General features: G+C 43.6%; 1 protein-coding gene across 2 annotated transcripts in view; it reads right to left on the bottom strand.

The window, feature by feature from the left end:
• Positions 1 to 17,027, bottom strand: part of KIF16B (kinesin family member 16B) — a 306,377-nt gene that overhangs the window by 88,864 nt on the left and 200,486 nt on the right. For both annotated transcript variants that reach the window (XM_028113007.2, XM_028113008.2), the window contains 4 exons: positions 15,627 to 16,985; positions 11,641 to 11,793; positions 9,733 to 9,829; positions 8,956 to 9,006 (listed from right to left, as the gene is read on the bottom strand). In XM_028113007.2, the coding sequence (XP_027968808.1) occupies positions 8,956 to 9,006; positions 9,733 to 9,829; positions 11,641 to 11,793; positions 15,627 to 16,985 (1,660 nt within the window). The remainder of the gene's footprint in view (positions 1 to 8,955; positions 9,007 to 9,732; positions 9,830 to 11,640; positions 11,794 to 15,626; positions 16,986 to 17,027) is intronic.

The raw sequence follows: 17,027 nt of genomic DNA, 5'->3' as shown, positions 1-17,027 counted from the left end.
AGAAAATGATGAACTGTTGGACATAGATATTTGCGGAATATCTTATTTACCCTTAGTGGCCTTAGGGTAAATCCAAAAGGGTTGGCTAACATTTCTAATCCATGATTCTTACCAGAATAGATTATTTCATCCATATAGATCTGAGGTGATCAACATGGTTTCAAAGTTTAGAAAGACTGGGTATCTGATAAATGTTTCAACTTGAAACTATTAAAAATGTTACCATCTTTCTCTAGATCATGAAAGACTGGTCCCTTTAATGGTCATTATCTCTGGATAACTCACCATTAGATAGATGAAATTCTCAAAAGATTCAAGAATGGGTCTAGTACAATTGAATGAGAACAGGGCAAAAATTGCAAAGTGGCTCTTATGCCAAACATAAATATTGACAGCTTAAGATGTTCAGGAGGGAAAACCAGGTTTTCTTCTTTCTAGTTCTACAATGTCACTGATTACCCATGAATGTATCCCTTATCTCCACTCACTGATTTTTGCACAGCCCTGGTTTTGGCTCAATTTGTGCTCAGTTCTAAGGCCCAGGAGAAATTAAAGTTGGAAGGAGAGGGAGGATTCTATCAGGTGTCTGTAGAGCATATTATTTAAGCTTCAGTTAGAGGAGTAATGTTGAGCATACATGGTTATCTGCGCCATATTCATGCTAGGACTGTATCCAAGCTTTTCTTCTATAGGAGCTAAAAACGCAAAGAACAAAAAGGAGACATAGGTTCATACAAGAGAACAATGGAATTGCAAAGAAACTTGCATGGGAATTTTTTTGGGGGGAGAAAAAACAACTCATAAAAAGAGAAATAATCTTTAACGTCTAGAAATTCCATAAAAGAACTCACAAGAATCAACTTCATAATACTTCCAAATATTCATCCCTAGCATAGTCATTCCTATGAGAAAAATAAGTCAATAAAAAAATTTACCCAGACAATGTCAAGAATAACTGTGACCAGGGAGTGACTTTGGCATTGTGGAAATAATGTATGTTCTGAAGTAAGAAGGTCTAAGTTTGATTCCAATTCCCAATCAAGTTATCCTTTCTGAGTTAAATTCCTAAATATGAAGTGGAGATTGATGACAATTCCTCCATCCCAGGACAATCACTGTGGGGCTCAAAAGGAGCAATACACGGGAAAGAACTTGGTACACTGTGAACCACAATATAAAGGGTGGTTGGGATTGTTATCACTGTAATCCACTGCATCTTCAGCAACTAAAGATTTCAACCAGATATTAAAAGGCAGGAGGAGTGATTTACAATAGACTCTCCTTCCTTCTTATTAACTGAATCATTCAGTTCCACTCCTTATAAATGAGGCTTTAAAAAATTACAAGGGTGCAACCCTAACAAGAGATTGGATGGTGGTAGTTTGGAGGCTATGTTGTGTAAGAAACAGCAGAGGAACTGAAGGGTGTTGGAGGTAAAAAAGGAAAATCAGAGGAGGCGAGAGAGATAACGGTCTTCCCTGAAAGACAGTTACGTTATAACACAGACTGTGGAACAGACACGTTCTATTCTGTTACAGAAGAATGTGAAGGATGGATGGACCCTGCAGATGGAGATCACAGTAACGACAATTATGGAAAGAATGCTCTAACAATAAGAGCAGTCCCCAGTGAAGAACTGCTCTGAGGCAGACAGTGATCAGCCTGGAGGTATCAAGAAAAGACCGAACCAGAAAGCCAGCTGAACTAAGTAACTTAAAAGGTCCTGTGACCTATGTTCTTCCCAGTACCTGAATACTTACCTTAGGGAGAAGTCCTATAAGTTTTATCTGAATTTTATTTTAAATAAGAGCCTTAGACATAAAATATCACATGGTGAACTATTGGTCCCTATTTTTCTCTTCCTTACAGAAGCAGCATTATACCCAGTGTTGCCATGGCTTCTTGGTGGATGGAGTGTTCTTTGCCCTTTGACTTTGGACTTGGTCGCATGACTTGTTTGGCCAATGGGATGCTGGCAGCCATGATGCATCCACATCTTCTGTGCTTCTGTCATCATTATGATGGCCACTGACCCTTCAGCACAGACCTCAAAATGAGACATCTTGAGTAGACTAACCCTATCTGAGCTGCAGATGATCTGGAGCCAATGGTAAAGCCACCTCAACCTACTTACAAACCATCATTAAGAAATGAAAGCTTTTTTTAATGCCACTAAAATTGGGGGTTGGTCACCCGGCAATAGCTGACTGATAATAATATCTATCACAAAAGATATCTTAAATGATGAAGCAGAATCGTCCTAAGAGGCATATTGGAGGCTGCATAACTAAATTAACAAAATAACCTCACTAGAAACTGGTCTAACCAATAAGACTGCTTGACCTTCAAAGAAGCAATAATAAAAGTGCTCTAATCTATTAATAAAAGTGCTCTAATCTATTTATCATTCAAAATTTGAAATCATTTAGGAAAAAGAATGTAAATAAAAATTACCGTAATTACTACTGCTGGGAGGCATAAGTATTCTCTCCAAAGGATGCACTTACATTTTTTTGAGTAATGAGAAAGGGTAGACAGTTTTGAAATGTTTTTCAACAAAGACTAAATAAATTCACCCTGCCAACCACAAGTCTGTAAAACAGGCAGCTGCGAGCAGAATGGATTTTAATCAAATTCAGATGAAATCACTGTTTCAAAGTACTCAAAGAGGTATTGTCTAGAATGCATTAACAAGTTCCACAATGTAAATGTTTATGCCCATAGGACAACAATGGAAATGCCACATAACAAAGTATGTATGAACCTATTTATTTTTTTCTGATGCAGGAACTCATTATAACTAAGAAGATCCCACATTAGGCTGGATATGGAGATGCTCACACCTGTCCCTATAGTAGCATCATGGGCTCAGAACTCCTAAAGAACGAGCCAGTGGAGATGGAGGGAGGCCACCAGGATTGAAGCCACAGTGGGTAAAGGTGCAAAGACTAATCCGCTGGCTTCTACAGGGACAACCTAAGGTATGACAACCTTAGTACTTACTTCATGGATAGTAAATCAAATTTTCATATCAGGGAACTATATTTGATCCCAAGGTAAAAAGTATGCTTAGGTGAGAGAAGAGACATGTAAAATTTGAATTGCCGGAGGCTGCTTCTATTATGTAGTGAGATCTGAATGTAATCCTCATTGTGACCTGCCTGGATCATAAAGCAGACTGAAGAAGTTACAATGAATAATACAACTTTTATGCAATGCTCATATTTGCTGCATGCTCCATCTATGAACAATATTAAAGACCATAACTTATAACCTAGTAGAATTATGTTTTTAACCTATGAAGACAAGCAAGTCTAATATTTTTCACTCTTTGTTAAAATCTTTGTACTGTTTATGTACTGTTTCCTTTCCAACTATAGCATCCCTCTGCTGGCATCTTAAATTTCACTCCCTCTGTTCTTCATGATCATTAATTCTGTTCTTCTGATCAAGGATATTTGAGAAAATGCTCAAATGGGGCAATTTTTAAGAAAGTATTTGCTGAAAAAAGCAAAAAAAAATTGAAATTGTGTGAAAATTATTGATATTAGAAGACTATTATGGTTTATTTGCAAAATTTCTTCCACAAGAGAAGATCTTCCAGCCAAGAATGTGACAAGCTAACTAATTTTAACGATGTCCTCATCAGAGACTCAAAACCCTTCATGCATAAGGCAATAGGGTGTGTGTGTGTGTGTGTGTGTGTGTGTGTGTGTGTGTGTGTGTGTGTGTGTGTGTTTGGGGGGTGGAAGTGACAAAAACAGGCTCCATCTAAAAACATCTGAATTCTATTGCCTCAAAAAGACAAAAAGGCTCCACTTGGTTACTGCAGACAAGGCAGCAGCCACAGTGTGTGCATCCTAATGTGCTCTCCAGTTTCCTGCCCTTTCCTGTTCGTTGCCCCAGACCTGGCTCGAGGAAAATTAATGATGAGATGGAGAACACATTAAGTAGCTTTTAATTTGGATGGGGAAAGACGGAAGGTCCTTACTTCCTGGCCAAAGGGAGACGGTGAATTTTGGGATGGGCTAAGCCTTGACAGCGCCCCTCTCATCAATTAGGAGTAGAAATGAAGAGGGGGGTGGTGACATTTATGCTGCACATCTTCCAAAGGTCTGCCTAGAACAGAGAATGACCCTTCCAGGCCAGGGTTAAAATAAATGGCTTCATGGAATCACTTTGTTCAACTGCCTGAGACATTCTCTGAGTACCTACCATGAGCTTGGCATGATCCTGGCTGGAAGTGGCAGAGGGAGGACACAGCAGTGAAGAACACCTCCTTCCTTCTAAGACTCTGAAGTTTAGAACATACACACCCAAGAAACAGGAGAACACTGGCTGAGCAGCCCAGGATCCGATGAAATAACTAATAAATAAAAAACATGCAACCTGATTCCTCCATAGGAATGCTGAACAGAGGCGAAAAAAAAAGAAAGGGTCACTCAGAGGAGAGGAAGATTCTACAGGGCCTAGGTTCAAGCCTCTCACAGAAGAAGAGGGCAGCTAAGTACCAGATGGTACTTTGTGAAGAGAGATGTACCTGAGGCCGCTATGGGCGTGACTCACCTTGGAAGGGAGGCCAGCAGAACACCTTGGTCAGAGGTTATGAGTGATGAAGGGTTAGCGGGAGGCAGAGAGGGAGGGCAGCCAGGGGAAAGTGCTGAAGGCCTTCTGAGGTGACCCTACAGCTGATAAGATCACTTGAAGGAGCTATGAGAAAAAGACTTGAAGATGAAGAGCCTTTCTAGGACAGAAATAGCAGAAACTCAGAGAAAGAACTGGCATGTGGGGGGCCTGTGTCATTGGGGGAAGGGTAGTCAAAACTAAACCAACAAGTAAGGAGCTGAAATCACATAGGTTGGAAAGTAAGAGTCAAAAAGTCTGAGAGGAGGACGGAAAAGGCAATTAACTGAGCAAGAAGACACCGCAGGGCATGTGGTGCTGCCTCCATTCCATGTATTAGAGGGGAGAGTATTTTAAATCCCTGGGTCCTTCCAGGAAGCTTGATGCATTACTAATGTGCTCTGCTACAGAGCTGTCCTAATCACGGCGAAAACGGAGGATGTCAGTGAAGGTCACTGCCAACCGGGCACTTTTTCAAGCTGCACAAATGAGCCTGCAGGAATCCAGCAGACACAGACAGATTCCAAGCCACCATACTACAAGTCGACATGAAGCCAAAAACAATCAGAAATGCTTTAATCACCTCACAAATAATGAGGCAGGCCCAAATTTACAAGGCTGAGGTTCAAGAAAATGACGCAGGGTGGTGATAAAGATATGTTATCAGTGCTCCGCTAGCCCCTATTTTTCTTTTATCGGAAATATTTAGAATATTTACATTTTTTATTTTAGAGGTCTGCATTTTTCCAATTTCGGATCAATTAGCTACACAGAGATAGTCTTAGTTCTTGACTCTTCTCATCCTGTTTGTTTTATTAAAAATCTCAAAAAACATGCAGAATATGTTTACAAGTTTCCTTCCTCGAGCCTTGTTAAATGTGAGATGAGCCATAGAGCCTCATCCTGAGAGCTGAGGGTCAGTTTCCAGACCTCGGGTGCTGAGTTCTGACTGCCCCAAAGACCCAGCATGCCGGCTAACAACTGGACGTTCTGGGCTTCTTCGAAGTGCCTGGCTGGGCTACTTCTTGAATTGGATGGGAGTTGGAGAGTCTCGAAGAAGGGAAGTTCGATGGATGACAATGTTTTCTTCTCTGAAACAACAATACACCTGAATTCGCTCAAAGCACGGCATCTGGTCACATCAAATTGTGTTCCTGGAGGAGGTGTGTTTAGAGACTGGGCGTGGGGATAGAAAACTCGATCTTCCCTCAGAAGGGCAATGTGGGTGTTCAGAAGGACTAACGAAAGGCACTAGTCTTGGGCGGGGTCACCCTCGACTCTGACAGTCGCGTAGAGCAATAACTGAACCTCTGCCAGAGAGGGGATATTGACTTGCATATTTCCATGAAGAAAGTAAATCATGTCAACCAAGGTATTCCGGAATCTGGATGACAACCGAACTCCATTTGTCAAAACTAAATCTGGGATTTCTGCTTTCCAATCAAGAGATAGCTGAACCAGATCTTGCTGGAACAAAGGATGGTTAGTGCAGGCAGGGACCTCAGACTCAGGCAACAGGACAGTCAGGAGGTCACGGCATATCTGCTGACAGAGGGCTTTGTTGTAACTAAATACGGTGAACAGGAGACTCTCTGCAGAGCCCAGGAATCTGATGCTCTGCCCACCGAAGCCAATTTGAATCTCCTCTAGTCCAGAGAGAGGTAGAGCATGAAAAACGGTCACTGAGCCTGATGGGTTATCTGACAGAACCAAAGCATATAGCATGGAATGAAGCAGGAGCAAACATGCTGGCTGAGGGTCAGGTTCTGCACAGTTAGCAACAGCAAGCCAGTAAACACCCTGGACTCTGATCACGTCACCCGGAAGTTCTGGCAGGGAACAAGCCATGTGCTCAAGAAAGTCTTCTAAAGGGTGCTCTTGAGGTTTCAGCATCCAGGCTGGGAACTGCACAAGGGTCTGCTTAAATGCACAGCTCCTTCTAGCACCTTCATATCCTGGGCGGCAGACGGAGCTTGGGGAGGAGCCTGGGGACCCCGCAGCCTCTGAGGCAGTGGGAAGGCCTGGTGCTTTGAAAGGCGCTGTGCTCTCTGCTGGTCTAGTGGTTCCTGCCTCCTCACTGTGGCTGCGGCCAGCCTGAGCCTGTCCAGGGAAAGAACAAGACTCCGACGACACCCCGTGTGACTTCAGGGGTGCATCCAAGGCAAAGAGTTTCAGAAACGGCAGTCTTCTGATCGACGTTGTCACGTGCAAGGTGAGCCCACGGGGGTCACACAGGCTTCCCACATGCCTGCCATGGCGGATCACCTCTGTGCCAGACTGTAGCAGGTGACTGCTGGTATCTTTGTAAAGGTCTGAGAGCCTGTGGCAAAAAGAGCGCAACCCACTGGTTCCTTCTGTCCTATTTATCAGGGACTGTGGAGAGCTAACTTTTTTAGCAGCTAACTCTCCCTCAACTTGCTGCTCGCCATAAAACATTGAGGCTGGTGACCTCTGAGGAATGCTGTGGGAGGCCCTCTCCTCACTAGAAATGCTTTCAGAGAGGACAGAGCAGAGTAACTTGCTTTGCCTGGTCTGCTTGCCTCCATTATTTATAGACACTTCTTGGGACAAATCTTGCAGCAAACTCCAGTGGGACTCGATTCCCAAGCCATGTTCATCTTTATGAGGCATCAGCTCACTGAGATTTCCTGACCTGTGCTGAACACGTTTTGTGTCGCCAGGGTTGCTTTCGTTAAGAAAAGTGATTTCAGGTAGATTGAAACATTTTGGTTGAAAACAGCCTGTATGCTCAGGATGACTATGTCTGCAAGCACTGGTCTGCGGCGCCTTGTGTCCTGAGGGCTGATGACTTCCCTGGAGGGCTCTCTCTTGTGATCCTGAGGAGGGAGCCATAGAGTCTGGGAAGCTCTGTGTCTTGGGATGACCCTGGTGGTGGTTCAAATCCACCTCCCTCCCCTCTTCTCTGCTGTTGGTGTCAGTGACGTCTCTGGGCAGCAGCAGGGCAAGATACCTTTTCTGTTCAAGATGTCAAAAATAGTTGAAATGGGACATGGCAGCACCTTTGCAAATCTTTTGCACATGAAGATTCTTGTAGTCATTGGTTTCATTGTGTAGATTAATGCATAGGTTAAATCGAAAGCCTAAGCCATTCATATTGATTGATACATGATTTAAGAACAGATGATCTGATTCACACACAGAACATCAATTTCCATATTACTTATCTTACAAATTGCTGAGTATTTGATAGAAAAAAAACGTTGCATGGGATTGATCCCGTATCCATTTCTTGGTGTAATATTTTAATTGCTCCAAAATAAATCCTAAGATCTTTGATTCAATTTTCAAAAGGTCAGCTTCAGTTGTGAAAATAAGCCCATGACCATATATCCAGAATGTAAAAGGAATAAGGGCGTACTTAATGACAAGCAGATGACAAGGCCAAAAGAAATGGACAAGTATTTCCACCTTGGTCATCTTTCTCTTGCCTCTTGGCTCACTTCACGGGAATTCTTAATTATACCTGCCCTGGTTAGACCGCCAGTGCCACAGCTACACACCAGCTCTGTGAAAGGCCTACTGGGCGCCCGCTACAGGCCAGGCACAGTGGACACAAAGAAATGAAGGGCAACGTCCTGCTCTTCCCAAGGTTATCTGCTAGGGAGACAGATGTCCAGCGGAAGATAATGTCATTACTGGATGACTGAAGGGAGGTGTGGCAGTGGCCAAAGTCAGTTAAGCCTCCTGGGGAACACCCACCCTTTCATCTCTGTTCTGGAATGTATGGGCGCCATCTGTGAGACTTCTACCACCTAGTACTTTGGGGGTGTTTTTGTTTTTTTTAATTTAGGAGTGTATGAGAAGGACAAGTCCCTCAGTGGAGGAAAGTACAAGTAAAACCTTACAAATCGTATGCCCAAATAAACCTTGGTTTGACAATTCACCAGAGAAATAAGCGAATCAACCAAGAGTATGTCTTTTGTACTACTGCCAACTCACAGTCTATAAAATGAGCAGGATTTTTAAAACATCGAGAGGTACTTGGTTTCATTTCCAAACCCTGTATCTGATTCTGATTATATAATTCTGCCTTTTAAACACAGACCAAAGGAAAGGATACTGTTACAAATGAAAAACGGGGCCAGGGGCCTCCACCACAGTCACATGCCATTCAAATAAAGTCCAAGCAGTTTTCAATCTGCAGGATTCCGTTTAATTTTAAGTCCATATAATAGCTTGCCTCCCCTATTAGCCATTAATCTCACTGGGACTTCAAAATTCTAATTATGCAACTAAACATTAAGAAAATTTAATCACACAAGCATGCCATAATTTAAGGCGACCTTATCAATCTGAAAAATCATTACCTACCTCATATTTTAGCTTACGTTGAATGGTGCCATTGTGGAGTTTCTCATTATCCTGATAAGAAAATAAAAAGCCCTCTATATTAAATTATAGTTTGTTCATAGAGGGAAAAGAAACTGATTTGATTCGAAATATTTATGGGAACAAAATTCTAAAGAAGCATACTTGCTCAACAATGACAACGCTTCTATAGAATTTATATTCCTGAGGTAAACACGACTCTATCGATCTATCTGCCTGTAAAGGAACTGAAGCATCTAGTCCTACTCTTAAAATTCTAAGAATAATATTAAAAACAAAATTTCCTTAGGAAACTTCTTAGGTTGCAGAATAGGAATGAAATGTTTTTATTTTGATAAAAATCAACATCGCAAATATGTATCTTCTCAAAAGCAAAATTATGTATCTACTCAGGATAATTTATCAAGCAAAATTAAATACTTAAGGAAATTGGTTGTATTTTTGGAGAAAACAGAAAAATGTTATGTGTAGAAGCTTTATAAATCAAATAAAGTAAATAAAACGTTTTAGAAGACTGTACATTCACTTACGCATTTTCCCCAGAAGTATAACATTTTAAAGTAAAGTTTCTCTTGAATCAGCACTGTTTATTACCTGTTAAGCTCCACCCAAGCAATATTTAATTTTTCTAGAACATTTTGCATCTCAATTTTCTCACTGACGAACAATAATAAAGGAGCCCATCACTGCCACCGCCATCACCTTATGGCAAGGTCGTCTTGGAAACGAATGACCGATGGCTTGGCCCCCTCAGCTCACCTTCACCACATCGGCAGATGCATTGCTATCCTCGTCAATCACGCGATGTAAGTCCTGAAGTCGTCTTTGGACTTCTTCTTCAATGTAAGCACTGATCCTGCAAACAAGAGAGGTGGGCGCGGTGGTACTTAAGGACTTCTAACCATACAGGGCACGTGAGATCCTTTCTTCATTATGCCCTTCAAAACGAGGAACTTTCTCTTTCTAAACACCAAACATAACAACTCGGAAACTGGAACATTCTTCTACGTTCTAAGAAATCTAGTGCCACGTGTTCACTATCTGGGCTTTTCCAAAAGAAGAGAGTAATGGACAAATAACAGAATCTTGAGGATAAAATGGACAGCAGGTGATTCCATCTAAATCTCTCCTGGATCTCCCTGGTGGAACCCCTGCTGCAAGGCGGAGAATCACAGACACGGTTTTGGAAGGCTCCATGGCCTCAGCCCTGACTTTGAAACTCAGCACTTCACTCAGCAAGCCTCAGTTCCCTCATATGGAAAACAGTGACAGTTATTTCTCACTTCACAAAGTCATTTAAGAGGATTGAAAGAAAAAAAAAAGTGGATATAATCTTTATGAATCTTCACTATCTGGAAGGAACAATGGCTTGAATTGTTTCTGCTCTGTCTTGCATGGAAGCAAGAAACGGTTGACTACTGAGGCAGTTGCCAACTAGACATCTGGTACCCTCGAGAACATAGGTGAAACTGTAGGAAGTACAAACCATCCACCCAGCGGAACTGGGGAGACCAGGGAATTTCAGTTCCAGCTAAAATCCTTCTAGTGGCTCAGGCTGCCCACATGGAAGGCTCACTGAGTTCTAGGCTCTCCTTCCCCCAGTTCTAGAAACAATGATTAGATGGATTATTTAAAATGAACTGTTTTGCACGTTTATGTCTGAGCACACTAAAAAAGAATCTGCTTTCATTTCTCTAAACACATGCACAGTCCTAGGAAACATTTCGGTACTACTGACCATGCCTGGATGAATTTCTGAAATGTTAGGTAAAGAGATTAAAAGTGTAGGTAAAACAGCACAGAAGAATGGATAGGGTAATAAAACGTGGTAGTTACGTTTCAGCACTGAAAGGAAAATCATACACAGCTGAGCCAGAGCCAACGGCGCTTACAAATGAATTACTTCTCTGGACCTTTACTTATATTTTAAACTAGCCCCAATGAAGATGCAGACCTAGATTTAAGGGGATACAGAGGCTCATAGCATTCTGAATACATTTTGATATCTGAATACATATTGTCTAATGCCCAGGGCTCATGACTGCCTAATCTGAAATGTCCCCATGACACCAATGGAGTTGAGGAAAATAATCCATTTTCTTATAGGCAATGAATGATTAAGTCAATTTATCTGAAAGCTCTAAGCCACAGAGCAATGTACAATGCCACTCAAGTTGAAAATCATTTTACTATAGTAGCATCAGATGTATATGCTAGTCATGATCATTCTGAATATACTGGTACAATTTCTGTTACAGACTTCATCTATTTGTAATTAATATTTCCATAAATTAACTGTCAGCACAAGGTCCTTCTTCTTGGTATGGTTCAATTAGCTCTACTTCTTTGTTCCTCTTAGCCTGGACTTGGTTCACTCCTTTCTGGATGAGGTGGTTTCCCTGCACCTTCTAATTCTACCTGCTCACACAACATTGCACCAGCATTCCTTGGATCTGGTTGGCCATTCCCCAGGTCTTTGGTTTCCTTCAAATGATACCTCTCCCCACCAGGCATCAATTGATGGAAACAAAGCATACACAATTCAAGGACACCTATCAGTTGTCACCTTTGATAGATCCCTCCATATGCAAACTGGACAATATGAGGTACAATAAGCCATTAACTCATGTCACAAATGTAGGTTTGGCACAGTTTCATGTCCAGTACCTGGCATCCATCAGAGGGACCAGGTGAGACTTTTCAGCACTGGGTGGCAAGCTGGAAGCAGCAGCTTTTCCCTCCAAGGTCCCACGATGCCCTTTTTGAACACCATCAACCTCACAGATCTTCTCCTTCAACTGTTGGATTTCATGCTCTAATCTACAGAGACGGGAGTTACATTAGTTAATTTATTAACAGTATTGCCCGAGCATCTTCAGTGGGTGGGACACTGTTCTAGAAACATGGGGGATCTAGACACTCTTTGCAAAGAGCTTTACCTTCTAATAGAAAAGGTGCCACATCAGACAAGATATAAGGTGATAAGGAGCCACAAGAATTCCGAACAAATGCTGTAGGGGTCCAAAGTTGGAAAGAGTTTAATTATCAAGTGCAAAGATGTTCCCACTGTGCTCCAAGCCAATCCTCTGAGGTAGATGGGCAGGGTTCTGAGCCCCCTGCCACTGCTTCAATGAGAACAGTTGGTCTTTGATTTTATATCGGGATCCCCCTAAATACTTCAGTTTGACAAAAGAGATCTAAGCTTTAAAGAATTTTTAAAAACCACCCATCTAGGAGAATCCACAGCATCAAGGCAGTTCTAAGTTGAGTCTTCAGAGCCCAGTGGGAATTCGGATGTTTGGAGATAAGGCTGAAGGGTTCTCCAGGTGCAGAAAGCAGTACGAACAAAGGCCTACATCACGAAAACTAGGAATCCACTTTGGCTAAGGCAGAGGGTGTGGAAAAGGGAAATAGATGAGAGATCTAGGAAACCAAGGTCAGTATCTTGAGAAATTAAAAGAAACTATAAATTGTTGAACCAAATATTTATTTCCAATGATAAATGATACATATAATACAAGGTAAAGTGTGCATAAAGTCATTCTCCTGCTGGCCCCAGCATGCTTGAATCCAGAGCCAGGAGACCAGAGGGCCAAGCTTGCCAGTAAACATGGTCCCAGGCACACGAGACCCAGCCAAGGGCTACAGCTCATGCACTGTGTGAACTTGGGCAAATTAATGAAATCTGGGTCTCAAGTTCTTCATACACCGAATGAGAGAATCAGCTAGTCTTCCAAATTCCCTAAGTTCCAAACTTCAGATTCTAGCTTCAGATGCTGGCACACTATGGTATTGCCAGCTCTCTGGTGTTACCAGCAGCAATTTGAGCTGTGCTGAACATGAGAGCCAAGTTCTTAATTCTCAGAAATGTGATTACAAGGTCACTAGGTCCGCACTCATGGGTTTCACAGAAGGCAATGCCCAGCTTAACTCAGCCCTTCATCTGTCTACTGATGAGCAAGTACTTACGAAGCATCAACTTGCACAGTATGAAGTATTTTCAAAGGAGGAAGAAGAAACCATGAAAAATTGAATTGATGTTAGGGACCAGTTGGTGGGCAAAGAACCAGGTAACAATATTAATATAAAGTCTCAGAGATGGTAAGAAAAATGAGTTGCATGTAAGTAACTGCCAACGTTCAGAACTAAGGACACATACTGGAGTTGTTCAAGGACATCCTACAGTGCTGGAGCAATGGAAAAGACTCCACAGAGCAAAGGGTTTGGTGTGGGGCCCTGAAACCCAAACGGGACTTATACAGGGGGCAAGGGAAGCAGGGTATCCCAGGAAATGGTCTCAGCGCATACCTGGGCCACAGTCCTACAGCCAGCAGACAAGAGGACACAGTGGCCCAGAGTGGGGTGGTGAGCAGACCTGCCACCTTCTAACTGCATGACACTTGTCCCCAGTGGCTATATAACCACTGGGTGAAAAAGAAGACAGAAAATGGATTGAATCTTGTTTATGAGGAAGCCAAAAAAGGAAAGCCAAGTTCAGCGCACTGTTGTCTGATCTGGATGAGATCATTAATTTTAAATTTTAATAATATTATAATATAATAATAATATAATATAAAATAATATATTTTAAAATAATAAATTTTAAATCAAAATTTAAATTCCACGCAAATTAAAAATTTCATGCTTGTGGGATTTCATGAGAGGTGTACTCGGGCTGCACGGCAGGCCCTGGCTTAGCAATGAGAACCCAGAGAGATAATAACAAGCAAAACCAACACCCACAGAAAGTTGCAGGAGCATCACAGCCAGAGCAAAGAGCTCAGAATGTGTTGGCCTGAATTAGGTCTTAGCAAAGTCTACTCCATCAAAACACATGAAGCTGAAAGCATCCTTTGTGTGGCTTCTTGAGGAACACTGACATTGGGGAATCACTTCCATGGAAATCACAATACTGTATCTGCTGTAATAGAGTATTAATAACAAATGGCCAGGGAGTGAAGCTGCTTGACAAAAGCCAGGGACATCAAGCTAAAAGCTCATGCTGCATTCTTGCTGCACACTGCAGGGTATAAATTGAGAGTGTGCCCTCCACTATTTTAAATTTCCTGGGGCTGGAGCTCTATCCAGCAATTTCATTTACATAACATACCTGCAATCATTTTCTTAAACCTCCAACCTATTTCTCCCAAGTAATAGCATTATGGTTTTTGATTGTTATTTCTTGCTGCTTTGCTGGAAGGAATTACCAGAGAGCAAAGGTAAATAGAACCCACAGTACAAGCAGATCATTTCAGGAGGGTGGTTGTCCCAACCTGTTCGGCAAGATGATGGAGAGAGGCTCCAGCCTCACAGTAGGTCTTGCTTTGTCATCAGTATGGATCCCAGGCCCCTGCCAATGTCAAGCTGGGCTCCTACAAGCCAGCCAACTAGGCTTTGGTTACAGCCCCTCAGGGGGTGCTTGTGGGTGGTTAGAATGCTGGAGAGCGGTCAGCGGTCCAGGCCCTCCAACCTGGGCTTCAGGTACAATCTCAACGGACTAAAGGGTCTGGAGCTAAAGAAAATGCACAGGCCCCGGTCTCCTCTGCCCCCTTCCGTAAGAGTGAGGACTCTGAGGCCCAAAGATCAAAGAGCCTGCCAAGGCCAGCCAAGCAGAATGGGGCTGGGCCAGGATATGAACCATCCCCCTACCCACCCTGTTAGGACAACAAATTGGGTTATGTTTGCACACCAGGCGCCTACAGATTTCTGGGAGGCTTGGCATCATGTCTGCTGGCCTACCAGAGAAAGTGTTCTCGAATTCATGTATTTATTCCTTTTGAAAACCTACTGTGTGGGAAGCATGGTGACAGGGAATGGGTGGGAGAAGGTAAATGCTCTTTCTTTACCACGAAAATAGTGCTAGTTCCTAGTTTCAGTTTTCACAACACCAAAAGAAATGTGAGTAAATCATCACCACACATGCTTAAAAATACCACTGTGTTTGGAATCACCTGGAGAATTTTGTTTGTTTAGTAGTTTACTCTAATGCAGAATCCCGGGGCCTCCCTCAAATACTGTGAATCAGGAGGGGTAGGAGAATGGCTGTTTTTCAGTTTCCCACTGGGTGTGGACATCAGCACAGGGTGCAGTCTGCGCACAAAAGGATGATGTTTTATTGTAACCAATGTGGTCCCAGAGAAGATGGTAAGCCCATGGTGAGGATGAAGGGAGTGGAGAGGATAGGAAAAATCCAGAGGAGGGGCTCGGGAGGGGGTAAAGAAGGGGACAGGGAGAAGGAAAAAAAGAGGGAGGAAGGGAAGGGAAAGAGAAAGGGAGAGAGAGGGCCAAAGGAGGGACAGGGAAGGAGGGGAGGGGCCAGACCCAAGGGAGGGGGCAGGTTGGAAGCTGTCCTATTTATCAAATACGAACACATTCACATTCATAGGCCAGTGGAGTAAGGGACAAGGGCTTTGGTTTTCTTCAGGTGTTTTTTTCAACTGTAGGCCAATGATTCTAAAATGAGGATCCTAAGGAGAAAAGAAAATGTTTAGGGGCACTTTCTCAGCTTTGGCTTGACCATAACCATTTGCTGGTGTATTAGAGAACACACAGGCAAAAAAGAATTACTTTTGTAAAAGACAGGGAGAGACACAGCAGGAGGGGTGGAAAACATGCGATCATTTGTGTGCCATGCTCTCCCTTCCCCGTCTCACCTCTCCCTGTCCTTCTCCAGGGCTTCCTGCTCAGCTTCCAGGCTGGCCCGGAGCCCCGACTGCTCACTGCTGCTGCTGTTCAGTGTGGCCAGCTTCTGCCTCTGCTCCTCGATCTCCAGGCCCAGGGTGGAGCGCCTCTGCAGGGCTGAATGCCGCCTCTCCAGCCTGGCCACGGCCCGCTCCAGGGCCTCCCTCTGCTGCTTCTCCCGGGACTCGAGAATCTCTTTTTCCTTCTTCCTCACTTTTTCCTCCTGACGTGCAATGTTGGCAGTGAATTCAAAGGTGGCCTGGAGCTTCTGCAGCTGGCTCGCATTGGCCCGGTACTGTGCAAGCTGTTCTTCTTTCTCTTCCATTTCTTTTTCCACTTGATATAGAGTGTTATCTAAGCCGAGAGGACCTCTGTCAAGGATTTCAAATGCTCTCTGCTTCTCCTCCAACAGGGTCGGCAAATGATTCTGCAGGAGGTACTGGAGCTGGCGTTCTTTATACTGCAGCCTGTATTCCACCGGCTTTATTTTCTCTAAATTTTGAGCCGCCAGGGTGACATCTGTGACGCTACCATCATTGTTCTCCAAAAATCTAACGTCTTCTTCATTTGCAGATTTTAAACGCTCCAGGAGCTCCTGTTCTTCCTCAACTTCTCTTTTCAGGAGGTCCTTCTGCTGAACCAAGTCTTTCTCCAAGTTGGCTAGCTTGACCAGCTGCCTTCTCTTGAACTCTAAGAAATGCAGCTGAGCCCTCTCTAACTCCTCACCGTCCTCATCCCCTTCGGCCCGGGCCTCCTTCACCCGCAGCAGGGACTCCCGGATGCCTTCCAGGTCCTTCTTCTCCTCCTCCACCCGCTGCACTTCGCCTCGCCGGAGAAGCCGGATCATCTCCTGCTTCTCGCGCAGCTGCTCTTCCAGATGCACCACAAGCATGACCTGCTCCTTCTCCTGCTCCTCCAGCCTCTTCTTCTCCAGTTCGAGCTTGGCGTACTGCTCATCCTTCTCCCTTTTGAGCCGGTCCAGCTCTTGAAATATCTGGAGCTTCTCGGCCTTCTCGTTGTTGTTGAGTTCTTGCAGCCGCTGGAGCTCTTCTTTGACTCGGAGAAAGCTCTCCTCCTCTTGCTTCTTTTTCTGCAGCTCGATTTCCTGCTGCTCCCTCAGCCTTTCCTCTTCAAACTTTTCCTTCTCGGCGAGCAAATCCTTCAGCTTGCTCTCAATGTGGAAGCTGCGGCGCTTGAGGCTCTCCTCCTGCTTGCGGATCTGGAGCTGGACAATCTCCGTCTCCTTGCGCTGAGTCTCCACCTCCTGCTGCATCCGTTCCAGTTCGGCCTTATCTGACTTTTGCTTTTCTTCCATTTCTTCTATGAGTTTCCTGAAATGCCAAATGTTGGCTGATTATCATTTGATGGCTAAG

The sequence above is a fragment of the Eumetopias jubatus genome, unplaced genomic scaffold (genome assembly GCF_037043125.1).
Source record: "Eumetopias jubatus isolate StellerSeaLion01/CBP00866 unplaced genomic scaffold, mEumJub1_p1.0 scaffold_9, whole genome shotgun sequence".
Lineage (NCBI taxonomy): Eukaryota > Metazoa > Chordata > Mammalia > Carnivora > Otariidae > Eumetopias > Eumetopias jubatus.
Note: the sequence above shows the minus strand (reverse complement) of the source record. Positions and strands in the feature narration are given on the sequence as shown.